At 45.1% G+C, this 18,152-nt stretch overlaps 1 protein-coding gene across 13 annotated transcripts in view; it reads left to right on the top strand.

Annotated features, from left to right (window-relative positions):
- LOC135909078 (gonadotropin-releasing hormone receptor-like) overlaps positions 1-16,921 on the top strand; it is a 538,207-nt gene extending 521,286 nt beyond the window's left edge. For all 13 annotated transcript variants that reach the window (XM_065441140.1, XM_065441223.1, XM_070531758.1 and 10 more), the window contains 2 exons: positions 7,234-8,229; positions 12,402-16,921. In XM_065441140.1, coding sequence (XP_065297212.1) covers positions 7,438-8,229; positions 12,402-12,791 — 1,182 coding nt within the window. In that variant the 5' untranslated portion in view covers positions 7,234-7,437 and the 3' untranslated portion in view covers positions 12,792-16,921. The remainder of the gene's footprint in view (positions 1-7,233; positions 8,230-12,401) is intronic.
- Positions 16,922-18,152: the final 1,231 nt, after the last annotated feature.

The following is an 18,152-nucleotide window of genomic DNA, read 5'->3' as shown; positions in this document are numbered from 1 at the left end:
TTTTTCTTTTCTTCTAGCAACCGCGTTTGTATGTTCAGTCACCAGTAGGATATTTTTTCGTCGAGCCATGATCTGTGAACGCCGGGTGTCATCTGGTATAATGTAGGCTGCATAGAGAGGCGGATATTGGGCTCAGGAGGTTCGGGGGGTCAAGCTTTAAAAAAAAGAAGACAAAGAAAAAAGAAGCATAAAAGAGAACAGAAGAAAAGTGAAGAGAAAGGCAGGGGTTGGAATAACACATCAGATCTCAAGGAGCCTATAACTTAAATTGAATTAAACAGTTCAACTTCCCAAAACTACACAGCGGGGTCCGAAGGGTGCCTTAGTTTAAGGAGAGCTCCGCATCATTGTTTTTGATCCCCTGGAGTTCTCTAAAGCTCTCCCAAATATATGTACACGCGCATATTTTGTTTCTTATTTTCTCTTGAATTTTGCCCACATTTTAAGAGGCCTGATATCGTGCCCACGAACACCTGCTTAAGAGCAGAGCGCAATGCCCACAGACCCACCGGGAGGGGTCACAGAGTCTACACTCCGAGCATTTCAGTGCGATGCAGGAAAAAAAAAATATTGCCAGCGTTCCATATATCTCCCCGATTGAGTTACTGACCCTGCCTTCTTCCAGCTACGCGGAAGCATGCTTCCCGGACACACAGTGAGGCAACCTTATGGAAGTCCCCAATACTGCAGGGGATAACGGAACCTCTTTGTCAGGGAACACTGAAAGCGGGCGCGCGCTAGTGATGCGTGTCCCCGAGGCGCTATGCGACCCGAACCGCCGAAGGAGCAGTGCTCGCGGTCCCGGCGACAATGATGTCGTGCCATGGCCTCATCTGAAAAGGCACCATCAGGCGAGCGACGAAGAGCATCGGGTGATGAAAAGTAATGCGCGCCTCGTGTTCCGAACGTATTGTTGGGCCGCTCGTCGCCACCATTTTTTCCGCTTGTATAGCAAAATCTCGTTGCGTGCCGGTTCAATCATATTCGCGCGGAACGACGCGATAGGAACGCATCCAAATCAGCGTATTCTCGTCGCAGCGTGAAACATTGTTTCCTGGCTGGATATATCAATATCCTGTGGAAATATCAGTGATGTATGGTTTTGTCTGCGTTGCTTGTATTTTACGCTAGTATAAAGTGCTTGCACGCTACATAGCTTTACATTTGGTACGTAGTTTCGTGAATGTTGTGTCACAGCCTTGTGAACAACAAATAATTTCAAACAAGAATTTTACGGGTGTCTTGAATATCCGAAGTAGAATTGGTGCGTCCGCGAGATGAAGTCAGCATTAAATTTATTATACGTTGCAGTATCGAAGTGAAGCTTGCAACATGCATGGCTGAAAAAAAGATTACACGATGGTATAACAAGCGAAAAGAAACAAAATACTTCTTCGGACGGGTGAAGGAAAAAGTGCTTAAGATGCTGTCAAAGAGGGAGTGCCACAGGGAACCGTGCTCAGCCCTTTTCTTCTTAACTGCGTCATGGCTGATCTAACGAAAAGGCTGCCATTACAGTTAAGATTTTCACTGTACGCACATGACGCATGCATTTGGACATCTCGGTCAAATGATCGATTACTTCAGATAGTATTGCAAGGTGACATAAATAGCATTAATCAATTTTTGAGGGAGATAGGAATGGTTCTATCACACGCAGACACCTGTTTTACCGTTCACTCGGAGGCCGGTAAAAAAATTTCACTCTTCATCTAGACGGGCACCCTATAATGATTGTCACACAACATTAATTTCTTGGTATAATACTTGACGGGCAACAACTATCCAGGGAACCCAACATAAAAAAAAAAAACTCGGAAACGAGGTCAATGCGATAGTGACTGTACATCACAGTATTCCAGGCACATCATGGGCGGGATCAGCATCGTCCACACTGACTGTTTAGAATGCGAAAATTGGCAAAATACGACAAAAAATTGCATATTTCGCGCCCATCTTACACGGACTTTCCCTCACGTCAGAAGAGCGACTTCGGAGACTTTTAGCTAGAGGAGTACGCATATATCGAGGAATTCAACAAGGGATTTCTTGCTGTCTTGCAACAGCTGACGCTCGCCAATCACCGTTTCCAGTTATGAGAACTACAGAAACATGCCGAGATTAATTCCGTCTTCAAAGACCGCATAAAAGCCAGCCATTCGCTCTAGAGATAAGGAAACAAGATGAAAGGTATGTTCATAAGGAACGTTAAGAAAATCTCCAAACATTGGAAAGAAATGAATTTTAGAACTCAGATGTCGAATATGGTCCATGGTTGCTTACAATTCCAAAAATGGAATTGTCAGTAAACGGTGTATTCAGACAAAGATACATGTTCATTCAAGCTGCTCAACAACTATCACTTTACCAGATATACATGCGGTAGTAAGAGATGCGCGAAAATTGGTGATATTTCAATGATTCAGAGGCGGCTCTAATATCACTCTGGAGCACAAAAGGACTAAATATCAGTGATGGTATAATATGCGAAACACTTAACGGCCTCATAAAAGCAAGCGAAGCGAAGCATGAAATAGCATTTCAGTGTATACCAGGGTAGTCTAACGTTCCTGGCAGCACAGCAGCCTATGAAGCAGCACGAAAAGCACACCTCGAAGATGATGTGGTTCTGCTCCCAATATCAAAGAATGAATTACGCTACATTTTAAAAGGCAACGTCATTGAATATGTGTAACAATGCGTGGTTTGCTTAGAATGATAAAGAGCTGGGATTTGTAGCATGTTGATCCGTTTGTTGAGTATATATTTCCATTGTAATTAGATATAAATATGTAAACCCTTCTTTATCGATTAAGGCTAGGTACTGCCTATACAAAACATTTCTTACATAAAATTGCCCGTGCGGAAACCCCTGAATGTGATTGTTTATTTGTAGATGAAGGTATACATCACCTCCTTCTAGATTGCCCACATCACGACACACCAAAACATCGACTTAAATCAACCCTAATTTGATATTTACCTATTTACATATTTACATATTTATTACTGCCTTTTAGTTAAGAGAACCTTTTGGGTCCTTGGCCAACAATGGCCTTGCAGAAAAGCGCTTTAAAAGCGTTAAAAACTGTTCTCCAAGACAGTGGCATTGTTGATCATTATTAACGCTTTTAATGTTCCTTTCATTTCAATTTTGCTGCATATATGTATGTGTTTGTGGATTATGTTACGCTGATTGTGCTGTTATGACTACACGTGATAATGCATTAACATGATGTATGTACCACCCCGTGACTAGAGACTGTATTATTAGATTACAGAATAATTTCTATTTTTCAGATTCTCTTCTACAGAACTGTGGCATCATTTAACTTGTAAATTGTATGCACCATGTATATCTTACGTCATAGTTTTACTGTGAAAACCTTGCTTGACAAGTTCTGGTGCTTGTATGACAAGGTTATTGGATATGCAATCTTGAACCATGTTGTAGGCTAGATCCACTCAAGAGCTAAGGAGCAGCCGCCGCCTTAAATTCAGCGTCAACATCTGTTTATATCATATCAATAAAGTAAAGAGGGAAGAACATACGGGCTTAGATTAGTTTATCATAGGGTGTTTCATCAGCATGACTTGCGCTGAACACAAAACAAAATTGTTTCTGGTGCTTTGCTAAAGATGCGGTGTTATATTATCATAGAAGGAAGGAACTAATAATGTAGGTAACCAATGAGTATTGCGCACCTCTACTGATGAGTTGCTTCTTCACTTCTGTCTGTGGAATCATGACTTCACCCTTTCTTAATTCCGCAAAGACGTCCTATTTAGTATCCACATAAAGATTTTACAACTAGAACCCAAAAGTAAGCATGATTACGGTGCTCAAGACGTACAAATTGTTGTCGGCCTCACGGAAGACCTTGAGAAATCCCAGCTGCCCGCAGACATGTAGGAGTTCTTCGGTGATGTGCTTAACCGCAAATTCGGAACAGCTGTCTATTTTGTGACCCGAAAGTCATAAGTTCCCCACCCGAGCAATGCAAAGGCTAAAAGGTGACCTTCGCTTGATCAATACTCATTTCTTTTCAATCCCATTGCGGAAAGCGAAGTGCCACAAATCTCACCGAACGAGAAATCAATGGATGCTCTCTTATATCGATTACCTTAATTAAAACCGCCCGTCCCTGAGTGAAGAGTGTCTCTAGGAAATCCACAGTCTAAGTACAACACGCCTTCGCAAGACGCCAAGTGGAAAAGTCTTAGTTTCATGATACATCGAGAAGGCTATGCACGTCACCGACGCTCAGCGAAGAAACGATAGGCCTTCTACGAACCAAGTTCAGACCAACGAAAGGTCATGCTATGCTCCCTTTTTGCAGCGAAGCTGTTAGCTTCTAGTTGGTCGGCATTTTTTCGTGGCGTGCTCGTTCAAAAATGTGGCCCGATCCCGGAGGCTGCAAGAAGCGGCCAGCGCACTGTGTGCTTCTTCTCCCAGAGGCGTATCATGATGTCATCAGGTGCGCTGATCACTTGGCGATGACTTCATCTCTTGGCATCACGGTTGACGCAATGACGTCATGACATGACGTCACCAGGTGATATCGTCACGTGACGATGCCATTACCACGTAACGTAACGTTTGACGTCATAATGTCATAACGGGAAGTTTAATGTCCTGACATAATCATGCCATGTCATCACGTCAAACGTGGCGTCACCACTTTGTCACAATTGTTTTGGTACCATCGGATGTTAACGCCGCATTTTTCGCTTCATGGTCCACATAAGCGTAGCCTTCACAGCAGTTGTAGTGGCATTTTTTTCCACAGCTTCGCTAGACATGGACTTTCACACAGGCCACAATGGCGAGTGATATTTTCTTTCTTTAATGAAGAGGCCATTCCAAGTGGCGCTTCAACAGCCTAACGTTTGACGAAACGGTTTATATGGTGGTCTATTGGTTTTCATCATTTATTTTTACACAAATGATTGCTTCATTAAGTGCTACATAACTGCGCTAAAAAGCTCCATAAGTGCTTCACAAAAATTCCGAGGCATCTTTCCAGAGTTGGTATATTTGTCCGTGTTGTTGTCGTGCTTCTTTGGCAGAATAAACAAAAATAAACGTTCTACGCCAAATTATTTTGTTCATCTATGATTGGCGGTTTGTCAGCCATTATCGTTACGCTTTCATCGTCGTCATTGGGCTAGCTAACACAGTTTCAATGCGAAAACGTTTCTGCCCCATTACGCGAAAATCCGTCATAGTCGGCGGGGCGACCGAAAGATGGTCTCGAAGATGGCATCTAGGCCATATAATCTTTTCACCTCTTAAGTAAGCGCCCCGTTCACGTTGATTATTCGTTCTATTGCATGCACTATAACCATCCTCGCCGAACTATGATTGCAATAACAGCTAAAGAAAGGATGCTGGGAGCCCCGCAGAATACTATTTCCTCAACGCCGGTTTGAAAGTGCCCCAATTTCTCCAGTCCATAATGCTTTTCGAAGGTGCATCCCTCCCGCCTTGTTAAAACGCTTTCTGTCTCAATCAATCAATCAATCAATCAATCAATCAATCAATCAATCAATCAATCAATCAATCAATCAATCAATCAATCAATCAATTGATCAATCAATCAATCGACCAGTCGATCAATCAATCAATCAATGAAGCAAGCAAGCAAGTAATCGATCAACCAATCAATATGTGTAGTGCCAGCAAAAAAAGAGGAAGCTTTGACCAGCAACCAGACACGACCATCATTATTTTCGGCTGTGTTCTTCTATGAACACATGTGATGGGATCACCGCTTCTACGAAGACATGCGATGGGATCACCGCAGCGCCAACCTAAAATCCAAATTATCGAAAGCGGTAGCAGTCCATAGAAAATGCCAAAATTTTCTACCGGTTAAACCAAAATTCATTCTATACAACACACTTTTTTACTCGTACTTAAGTTAATGTCATTTAATCTAGGGAAGTGGTTCGAAAACATCCGCAAATGATCTTATAATCTCGCATAAAAATCCGTTATGGGCCGCCGCTAACCTATAATATGCAGCCATACCTACAATTTGTTCAGAATGTATAGTGTAGTAAAGCTGACTTCACGTTTTGATTTTAAATTCTTGGATTCTTGAAAGATTTAAATCCGTATACACTTAGATAACCTACGACCTACTGCAAAACTAGAACTCAGTATGTCATCTGAGTCGACAAGGCATCCTGAGCACTGGTTTGTTTGGAGGTCGGGCACAAATTGTGGCTTCCAGATGTTGTCCTGCATTGTACCAAATACACGCAATAAGTTGAACTTAACCCAATAGGAATTGTGGGTCCTCTTAAAAACAGCTTTGTACAATCTAGTTCAATAATTTCTTCACTGCTTCATTCATTTCTTTTCTTGAATTTCAGCTCTTTAATTATCTATTCACTTCTATAAAAGTTTGGGTTATGTCATATGAAAGAGCAAGAAAGGTTGTGAACGCATATTTTTCTTTGTTCTTTTTTAATTGGATATTGACCTGTGCTTAATTTTTTACTATGATCATCTGGTTTGTGTTTATATGCAACTTGTACTGCATTTTCGTTAAGTTTGTTTCGGCTAGATACGGCAATCGCCTGCCGTCTGTACTGCCTTGTGTTATGAAAGGGTGAGGCCAGTCAAACTGCCTTATAGCAGCTTTTTTCCTACCGTTCTCATCACACCATGTGCTCCTTGCATGTTGTGAGAAATAAAGTCAAACTGAAACTCGCATGGTCAGAAGGCGTTTTTATTTTCTTTTCACGGCTCCCGGCTTCTATGTACGGAAAGGTGAAATAGGCAGCCAGCGGATATAAAAGCGTTTTCTACAAATCACAAGTGAAGGCTGTAGGCTTTATGCAATATTGCCACTCGGTTAAAGACAATATAGCTTAGCAACATAGTTCAACATTATGCCCTTTTGTCTGAGCAGTACGTGTGTTTGAAGTAAGAAAGCTGTTATGCCAGCGGACCATTAGTAGGGACTTTTACGGATCTGTTTGGGGGGTGCTGGCTTTCTTTAGGCTCTGTCTCTTTTCTTTTACCTTTGGCAACTTGATTTGGACCATCTGGTGTTTTAAGATCATGGCGTTATTGAAGCTAAATTGCAGCTGAAGCGTTATATTACTCGGCTACGTAAAAACAGGAGGTTTGCATTCTCCGAAGACAAACGAAATAGTTTTGAGAAATTGTCGCCTGCATCAAGTAACAAACAAATTGGGTTCTTTCTCTTTCTATTACAGAACTTTCGGAACGGCCAAGAGCAATGACGAAGAATGTTCCCTCCAGTTTGTTGCGGTGGAGCATCGTGTCCACACACCCGTCCTGCAATAGAAAAGAGGATCTGAAAATCTGCTGTTTAAATAGTGAATTAGATGCTGTTATCATAACTGGATCAGTGTTTTACCAAAGAATACGAAATTTTGGAAAGGCGGGGCTCTGTTAATATGACAGCATCGTCTGTTGACTCCAATGTAATGGAAGATGCATTGGGGAACATCTCGTGTTCCATAATAAAGGCCGATAGTGTCGGAAACGTGAGCGATGCCACCGCCGCCGGCTCGGACGATATCCTTGGTCCTCGGTACCACAAGAGAGTTCGCATCGTCATCATCGTCATCATGATAGTTGCGTCTGTCGTCGGAAACACGGTGGTCTGCTGGAAGCTCGTCTTCAAGCGGCGCCACAGGCGCGTGTCCAAGGCAAGAGTGTTGTTCCTGAACCTCGCCATCGCGGACCTTCTGGTGGCCTGCATCACGATGACGTCGCAAGTGGTGTGGGAGGTGATGGGCCGCGTTTGGATAGCCGGTGATGCTTTCTGTCGCTTCTTCAAATTTATGCAGACGTTCGCGCTGGTCTCGTCCACTTACATGCTAGTGACCATCGCGGTGGACAGACATATCGCGATCACGACGCCGCTGGCGCCCAGCCCGGACCCCTGGAAGTTGGCCGCCTTGACGTGGCTGGCTTCGTGCATGCCCTCGTTGCCGAACGTGTACGTGTTCCATAGTGTGGAAGTCGCGCCGGGAAAGTGCTTCTGTGCGTCGATCTTCTACGACCGGGGCACACCTCTATACCACCGCCAGATCTACATGGGTTTTGTGTTCTTCATGGTGTTTGTGGCCCCGCTCGTGCTGCTCTTTGCATTCTACACAGGAATCCTATGGACGATATGGAAGCACAGTTCCAGAAGCGCCAAAATGGGACAGCAGACAAGCTCTTCACTGCCACGTGCCAAGGTGAGCTCACTATATATAGAGGTTTCCTACATGAAGGTGTTGAAGCAGTTCAGTCATCACCTTTTAGGGACCTGCTAAGCGACTGGCACACATGAGTGACGCAGTATTTTGGATATGGACTGCCCAGAATTTATTTCCTGGCTATGATGCCCGGGCCATCGACAGTATCCTGTTTTATGCTCAAAGTCATTTGGCACTTACCAGGTTTTAATACGGTTGCTCATAAGAAAATGTCGTGGTGTTAACGGCGTCCAGAAACACTCACATGCGCTTTTAAAGGGAAGCTTTCTTTGCCTCTTCCCCCCTACTGTGCGGGTGGCTGATGGCTTGCACTATATGCCGGTCCCTGATATAATGCAAACTAGCCCGTGGTAAAATCGAGGCCCTTTGAGGCGGCAGGTTATGTACTTAAATGCGTACTTAAACTACAATAGAAACATGCGATCGTCATTATGCCGTCGATCGTCATTATGCCGTCGTGAAACAGGCTAACATCAACGTTGCCCCTCGTAACCGAGCAAACGAGCACAGTGAAAGACGACAGTGAACGCGGAGCGCAGCGGGAGATGAAAGAAGTGAGTGCGAGGAGGAAAGCGGAGAAGGAAGCTACAGTGAAAGCAGTTAGGTGGATAGCGGAGGAGGAGCAGAGTATGGAGAAATTGCGAATAGGAAAGCAGAGTGCCGCAGAGACTACGAGATGGCGCCACGGTATTTGTAATCTGATTGTATGCGCGACATGAATTTTGTAGTACTTTCTTGAAGTCACGCGGGCACCAGTGATTACGCTGGAAATTTCGGCGAGTCATGCTTAAACGCCGACGCGCTTGACCCGCAGACACTGGACGATTGCCGGCTCTGCTCGCCGCTATCGTTGAGCTTGAGTGTTGCTCGTTTTGCGATGCTTCGTTCCGTTTGCAAAGTGCCGCACGAGACATATTGGCCGCGCCAGCCAATATATCGTGAAATGAAAACTGTGTTCAAATTTCGTATTGGGGAGTGCACAAGCTGTATCCGTCGGCGATTGTTTTTTTTTTTCGGTTATATAACTGAAGTTCTGGCCGGAAGCCCACACACTTATCAAAGTGTTTTGAAATCGTGTTTGGATTCAGAAACACTTTTCGGTACCTTCGTCATAGTTCATTTCGAGTTTTCAAAAATTGCGTAACCGCGCGGTTGGGTTGTGCAGAACTGCGTGGAATACTTCTTTTCTAAGCAATGCGATCGCAGGCTGCGACATCGGTAAGATCAGATAATCGAAAGGCTAAAGGTGGGCGGTGAACCCCACATTTTCTAAGTATTGCTCTGATAAACTTCGACGTTCATAATTCAGTGTAGGCGTCACAGCTTCCCGAGCGCCATTAACTTTTGAAAGATTTGGCAATAATGAGGAATAATAAATTTCACCGCATAAAAAAGAAAGCTTTCCACGATGTTGTTTCAGACTTGCTTGCAACGACAGGGAGATAAGTTCTTTTAGACGGTAATGAGTGCAATAAAGAATACAACAGTAAGTGCCATACGGCCAAATGACAATCGATAAACTCATATGGGAAGGAGAGTATACAGGTAATTATCACGAGCTTCCTTTTACTGTATTACAGTGAAAGCTCGTTAATTCGAACTTCAATAATTCGAATTTATGGATAATTCGAACTGTACGATTTGGTCCGGCCAAGCTCCACAGAAGTCTATGTATAAAAAAGTCGGTTAATTCGAACGCGAGAAGGTTCCCTCACGGATAATTCGAACTACGCTCGCCTGGCACACGGCCAGAGAAACGCGCCTACTGCCTACACACAAGGCTGTATTGCCTCCGAAACGGAGAGAACGGCGAGAGAAGGCAAAATCGGAAAAAAAAAAATCTAACCGACGCGGGGTCAGCCAGAAGGCAGCGGCGGCTGCCGCCTCTCCCTTCTACGTAACCTGCGAGACTTCTTGCCCGTTGCGAATCTCGGAGGCTTTGCAAATCTTGTACAGCTGCTAATGTTGTGCGGAGATGGCACGGCAAGCACCAAAACACAACGAACCAAGTACGTCGCCGCTGCGCTTGCAATCAAGAACCAACGAATCAGGGCCATCGCCACCTTCACATGTTCAGCGTCTTTGTCTCGGCAGTCTTCATCGGTTGTGCACCTCTGTTTTCAGCTTAGGAGGTATCGGCCGTCGCGATTCATTGTGATGGTGTTAAGCCTCGGCTAACGTTCGTTTTGGTGGACATCGGTGGTGTGGCACAGTCGCACCCAGAGCTTCGACTTCGAGCGGGCACATGCCATCGCTTTTTGACACGCCAAATTTCTGACATGCCCTACTGCTTCCAAATCGCAGTGTACTGTTGCTCTCCTTCACTTTCGTTAGTTCGAAGTTTCGTTAATTCGAACTGAAGCGGCTTCCCCTTGCGGTTCGAATTAACGAGCTTTTACTGTATATACTTATAATACGTAGCTGTTAGTCATCCCCTGCACCATTTGTGCGTCTTTTCTTTTCCGGTCGTGCGTTTGGCATTGGAATATTGCATTTATGCCGTTATTTTTCTTACTTCATTCATTCTTTGACGGGTTGGTGAGAATTAGGCTCAGCTGTAACTTTTTCACGAGTTCTGCGCTCCATCTCCCAGCGACACCAGTTTGTAAATATCCGAGAAAATACGTTACGTTCTGTCGTGCCAGACGCGTTAGCTTCCCATACTCTAGCCCTGTCGTCGTCTTTCACCATGGTTCAGACACATCTCGCTTATTGCACTGCTCAGTTGTAGAAGATGGAAAGCATCTGTATCAGCACGTTCTTTGCAATACAGCTAGCCTTTAAGAAACTACGAAAAATACTCACTACAACCAGTGATGAAAAAATCATAACGTTGTAGTCTGTCAAGGAGAAGCAAAAGTAATCTTTAGTAGTGGGCGTGGTGGGAACAAGAACAACAAATAAGTCAGAGTGCAGGCTTCTAAGAAGATTAGCAGGCCTTCATATACGGCAGTATTTGCTGGAAAAAAAGTACGAAACAAAAGTTTCGCCCCAATTCTTTGTATCGCAAGCAGTTGTGTTGGGATGACACTCTTTCTTGCATGTCACACAGAAGTGGTTGTGCTTGCGGCAACCTCTGCGAAGAGTAGTTTACACATGGTCAAGCTCAACATCTTTCTCCTGATGGTGGTTCATTCAGTGAAGTGGCGTTTGTCGAAGTAAACATTGTGTTTCTTTTTGTCTTCTTTCAGAAGTTGCACTAACATCTTCGACTTTATTATAATTTCCATCTGAATAACTATGGAATATTTTGGTGGCACAAATTTTGTTGTTGTAATCTTTCTGTTTTCACTTTCTATTTCGAAAATTATCTGCGTTCGTTGAGCAGCCTCATGGCCATTTTTGCATGCTTATCATAAATGGGGAGCGTATAGCGTTTTGTACAGTGTCTGAATTGAGGTTGCCTGTCGTGTATTGCATTGAAAAATATTTCAGTTCTTTATTTTGTTTTCTTGTTGTGGATGTAGTACGTGTGAACACGTAAATGTCAGAGTGCTCCAATATATGTATTTTTTTTATTCTGGAGCACTTGCCGCAAGGCATATATGCAGAATATTGCTAGCACGTGTTGTTGTCCTGTCTGTGCGCGTAGTGAGCATTGGGGCATCACAAAGCTGTCCCTTCGAAACTTAGAAAGTTTGTAAAGAGATATACATGGAGGCGCGGAGACAGGAATACGGTGATTGGAAACCCCACAAAAGCACTGTGCGATGTCACACACACAAAAAAAAAATAAGGACGCTGCATTGCGGTTCACTTGACAACAACAACGTGAACCTCTGGCGCTAGTAAAGAAACTTGTGACTTAGTATTCTGTAGCAAAAGGCAGAACATTGGTGTGGAATGTCCACACGTTCAAAGTAACCAGCCGTTCTATTGCAACTCTTGGTGCTTCGCGGCTACGGACTGAACTTTGTGGCACGGGCAAGGTTTGCACAAAACGAAAAAAATAAACGTATGAGCCCCTTCACTCCGGAAAGCCTATTGTGCGCATTCTACGAGGTATACGCACGCTTCCAACTTTTTTCTTCCCTTCTCCACTTTACCGCTGCTTGTAGCAAACGACACTGGACATTTCATTGTGGTACTGTTATTGTAGTTGTGCCCTATAACTTCATAATTTACGCATCCTCTTGCATTTCTTCACGCAGGTAAAGACACTCAAGATGACGGCCGTGGTGTTCGGCGCCTTCCTTGTGACCAACGTGCCATACATGGTGCAGGAGGTCATCCTGGCTTTCGGCAATCCGGGCATCCTGGACGCCAACGTGGTTGCTCTCTTCGGGGTCATCTCCGCTTCGAACAGTGCCATCAACCCATACATCTTCCTATACTTTGAAAAGAGGCAGCGCCGTCGTACGCGCAGTGCCCTAAGCGGAATGCTGAAACGACTTCCCTGCTTGGGCAGCCGTCTAGCTATCACAGACAGGGGCACTCAACAAATGGTCGTGTTGACGGTGAACTATTCGGGTAGGCACTCGCGCACGATGACCACAGTTAATTGTGACTCTTGCGCATGCTCAGAGAGCGCCCACTGCTAATATCGTGACGTCACTGCGAGCCTTACAATAGCAGCTACGGCTTAGCACGATGAGCAATGCTCAATACAGTTTGAAGCATCGCACAAGTCACCTCGTTTTTCTGAAACTGTGCTATCTGCTCCGAGGATTACGTGTTGAAAATGACCGGACCCTACTGCTTGCTTGCAAGTGTCCATTACGGACGGTAATGTCAATATCCCCCTGAAGTACATGCTACGAGTTCAAAGCCCCAACTGCACACCCGGAGATATTACCACGTGATCATAAGAACTAAAATATTCGACTAATTCTGCTTGATGTCTTCCTTAAAGCCTAGTATTCGATTGACACTTCTATAAGTACCGGTAAAATGTACTGTGCTGCAGGTTGTATGAGACCTAAGCGCCTTTAGGTTTGAAGTTGCATTCATGTGGTTGAGGGGCAACGTAGCTATCTTTGCTGTCCGAACTTCTTGGGCCAGATATCAACCCTCACTTTACGAAATCGATTTCAGATTATTACTGGCTTCTCACTATACTAGAATGGGACTTCACGATAGTACGTCATTCAGGAGCAGTAAGGATAGCGGTGACGATCAAGGGGTCGCTCTTGTCTCAGCAAAAAAAGGTGCTGTTGCCGTGGTTGCGCACCCTCCGACAGAGTAGGCTGCGTTTCTTGCGAAAAAGGATAGGAATTGTATAAACCAAATTTTTGTAGGTACCGGGCTAGGCAATACTTTTTCGCTTTCCTTTGCTATCGAGCCATCTTTTTTTTAAATCCGAGGGCACCTATACTCCGTTTCATTCATCAGGTGCAATGATGTGGAGGCTAGCGACATGTTTTATAGTGGCCGCGTTCCCATTTAGAAATAGTTCGGTGTCTTTTGACCGATTTTTGTGAAAATGTTCTCTATATAAGGTCAGTTCTGAATGAAAATAAGAATTTACCCTTCGAATCAGACAGACCATGCGCTCATTCGGCTGCTAATACATTGTTTTGTATCAATTTGCTTTTCGTTGTTCTTTATTTGCATCCCATCACGGCAGCCGCCTCACGTGCATGCTCGCGCCAACAAACGCCGCTGGCGCCCAGCGAAGCATAGACGGAACGAGCGGAGTGATAAAATTTGGAGACCGCACTACTTGCGTAGCTTCCACAGCTTTGTAACTGATATACGAAACGGAGTATAAGCACTTATGAGCTGTGAATGTGAAATCATTAATGAACGCCGCTGCGCACTCCTTCGAGTTATGAACTCCTCGCGGGCAAGCGAACGGGTTGAGACAGAAAGCCGGTGCACTTCGACCTGTGACGGGATGCTACATTCCCCGACTGCCACAAAACGTAGTGGGGACGCTACCCAATAAGCCGCGGTGATTTTGACGTCACCGCTTTCGTCACGCCGCGCTTGTCCACGGAAATTCCGGTCTAACTAGCATGGTGTCATCAAGCAGAGTGCACAGACCTGCTATCGAGGAGGCGCTTGTTCAGCCCAGTGTGTAAGACACCCGGCTTGTGAGCGTGGAGTCGCAGGTTGGAAACTCGCTACCGCAAACATTTTATGCGAAGCTTACTAGCCGCACAACCACGCTCTTCCTTGCTGCGCCGCGCGCGGCCGCGTAGCTACCATATGACGTCATAACAGCGGCAAAAGCGGAGGCTCAACTCGTGCGCTCGCTTGCGGTCGCGTAGCTACATAGCCGGGTCTCAGCTCGTGCGCTCGCCTGCATGAGTTGTTTCTTCGTCTAGCCGAACCAAATATAGCCAAGCAACAGCAGTTCACCACAGCCATTTTTTCCCTTCCATGCTATTCTGCTTTTACTGCGATATCAATTATATGGACACTCCAGGCGCATTTCTGCCGTCGCCTTCGGCGTCACTGTCACTGTCGGTGTCGCCGTAAGGTTACGTATGAGGTCGGGTAAGCTTGTGAGGACGAGCAGGCGAACGCGGTTCAGTCTCGCGTGCGCGATCGAGGAACGGGGCCCGGATGCGTGCCCTCTCCTGTGGCGCGCGAGGCTGGGAGGTATAGCGAGGGAGGAGGGGGAGTCTTCTCCGGCGGCTGCTACGGTGCATCGATATCAAACTCACCCGCCGCTCCGTACAGAGTGGAGAGAATCGCGGTGTCTCCTACGGTGTTGGCCACGCGAATCGCGGGCGCCATAGTAGACGCATTTGGCGGACGCCGTAGGGACGCGTTGCCGGCGCCCGTGTGTCTTTAAAGTGGTCTGCGACGTGGCTAAAGTGCGTGTCCGCGCGGGCCTCATCTTCAAAGCGATCTGCGATGTCTTCAGAGTACGTGTAGTGCCGGTAGCTTCGCATGCGCCGTGCTTTCGACATTTCGTATGCGTTGAAGCGACAGATCCACGGAGGTGAATAGGTTGGCGGCTGCCTGCCGCGATTCCTAACTACAGCGTTTTGACAAACAGTTTCCGCTGTCGTCGCGCGATGTGTGTTCATATTAATCTGTGCGCACGTGACATCATGCTGGTTAATTTAGCTAAAACACGTTGACAGGCTAGTTCGTTTGAATCCATGATAGAATGTGTAAGCGCGACGGAACGAGGACTTAGAAGGAAGCAGACACGCAGACAGCAGTGTCTCTGTGTGTCTGTTTCTTCCTACGTCCTCAATGAGTCACGCTTACATAGTCTAGTTAGTTAATTTAGTTAGTAAGCGAATGTTTACGAGTTTATACGGCCGATAAAACTACTATCCTTACTTTGTACAGCCATCTACTAATTTGCTGTCGCAAACGGTGCTTCGTCTTTCCGGCGGAACTGCGATTTTTTTCATACAATAATTTCTGTATAGCGATAAGCAAGGCGAAGTTACAATGCAGGCATAGACCTCGCGTGGACAAAGGAATGCGTGGATAACACAGACACCCGAGAGCGAGGCTGACGTGGCGTAGTGTCGCGGCGATGCCCTCTCTCTTCAAGCAACACCTGGCTCGCCAATGCAACTGGAGGCGTACCCTTTCACCCGGTCTGCTCCGTTGATGTGCGGACGCGACGTGGCATCGCAGCCAATGGGAATTTAGGTGCCGGTTCGCTTCTACAGACGCCAGCTTTTTCGCCCAATGGGCCATTCGATGCTTTCGCATCAAACAAGAGGCATTTTGTGTAAAGCACTTTACAAGTTCAGCTATTGGGTTCGTTTTCGATGCACTGTGCCACAGCTTCGTCATTTGGAGAAAGCACGGCAGGTCATCTGTATTGTCCCGATCTTGTTAAAGTGCCTACATGTTCTCAGCCACGTACTACATACATACACACATACATACACACACATACATACATACATACATACATACATACATACATACATACATACATACATACATACATACATACACACATACATACATACATACATACACACATACATACATACATACATACATACATACATACATACATACATACATACATACATACATACATACATACATACATACATACATACATACAGAAATTAAAAAGAAATTGGAGTGCGCCAATAGATATCTCTGACACGCGGTGCACCGTGCCAAAGGTGTTTATTAGGAGCATGAGGATGTTCTATCGAAGTGACTCACAAATAAGAAAGGTTCATCAAGCTAGTCGCTGTAATTGTATGCTAATATGATGTACAAAACGCGTTAGATGTTGTTTCAATATCAGCAGGCGTCCTACGTAATTGGAAGAACGCTTACAGTCGTATTACTTATCAAACAGGGTGCTTTTTTTCACCTTGTAAACCTAGGCGTTACATGAATAACGGCTTAGAACTATTAATTATCCGTCCTTTAACTCATTGATCACTTTGGTGCTGAAGTTTGCCGTCTCGAAAGGCAACACCAAAACTACGCTACATTTCAAACTATCGTGTGCTTTACCGAACAAATAGCCGCTTACACGCGCTAACAGTGGTTCTTTCCCTACATGAGTGCATAGCAAGCATAGCGTTGCAGTCTGATCACTTGAAGCTGTATACATAATTTAACTATGTGTATGCCTATCAGCGCCTCCGAACTTCGAGGAGAAAATAAAGAAACAGACTTGAGGTGTGTTTCCCTAAGAGTGCTTAATTACTGACTCGCACAAAAATATAAGTGTCGAATTTGTACGAACTTGAGTGTCACAAAAATAAATATGATGTTCGTCCAATACGTTCTGTTTGTTTCTCTCCTTTGCAATTGCGGTACTGTGAAGATATTGTCACGGTGCTACGAGCAGGCCGACAACAACGACGATCATCCATGGAACGAAGAATACGATGGAGGTATAGGGTGGTCTATCTGCCCCACTGGTGGGTCGGGGCACCAAACCAAATCAAACCAAAATGGCTGTGCCCCGTGATGGCTTGTAAATATTAAATAGATTTTCACTCATATACTCGGCCTGTGGCATTTTGATAGATGCATGGAATACTAAAGCAATGTCAGATGTAGTGGTCACAAGTCGCCATCCGCTACACGGGGGCACTGTTAGAAATACAGATTAAATGCTTCCGGGGGCAGACGAACAAAATCAGCACAACAGAGTGGGATCTGCAGTCTAAGGAAGGTCGATGAATCAGGCAAGACAAGCTGTACGACAGCATATAATAAAATTTTTGTCGGGGCACGATGAGGGGCACTTTAAGTGCCCGCAACCTACGCTAGCGTGTAGAAATTGTGGCTGCAAATAAATTGTTTGTATTCCTCTACCGGCATAATTTTACCTCAAATATTCTCGTCACATTCAGTGGCAAACATGCTTCAGGAAAGAAATATGGGCAGGAATACTCGAATACCGTCTCGTCAAGGGGCACTACTAGGTCACGACGCCAGATAATTTTTGCATTTCCTTCATTATATTTTCTTCTGCATGTTTCAAGCAAGGAAGCTGTTTTTGTGCATCACGCTTGTAGCGTTTGACACGCAGTAGCAATTCACGGCAAGTATCATATCAGACGCTTATATATATAGAATAGGTTTATTTGCGGCTCCTTATACAAGGCACCGCGACCGGGATCGGCGAGGCAGCCCGAAGCACTGTTAAAGAAGATGCCAGCAATCAACAGTGCGAGCCGAGCCGAGCCGCGAGACGCATCTTCTTCTTCCCAATGTATATATATATATATACAAACTGCAAGAAATGAGTGCCACGACAGAGCTCTTATATGGAGCCCTTTCAAAAGACCGCACTTCCGTTTTCAACAGATCCTTAGAAAACAGTGGTAGTTTTCGTTTCCTGACTAGCGGTCTTTGGTGGAAAGTACCGTGCGAAATGTACAGCGTAATCTAGGTTTTAAGGAGTTTCGCTCTCTACAGTCTTCACCTGCTTATATAGTGGAGGAAACTCTTTTTCGGCGCACTAATACCACTAAGGCGCGAGAAAATTTTGTCTCATCCGA

Source organism: Dermacentor albipictus, chromosome 1 (assembly GCF_038994185.2).
Source record: "Dermacentor albipictus isolate Rhodes 1998 colony chromosome 1, USDA_Dalb.pri_finalv2, whole genome shotgun sequence".
Lineage (NCBI taxonomy): Eukaryota > Metazoa > Arthropoda > Arachnida > Ixodida > Ixodidae > Dermacentor > Dermacentor albipictus.
The sequence above is the reverse complement of the archived record's forward strand: the minus strand, read 5'-3'. Positions and strand labels throughout refer to the sequence as shown.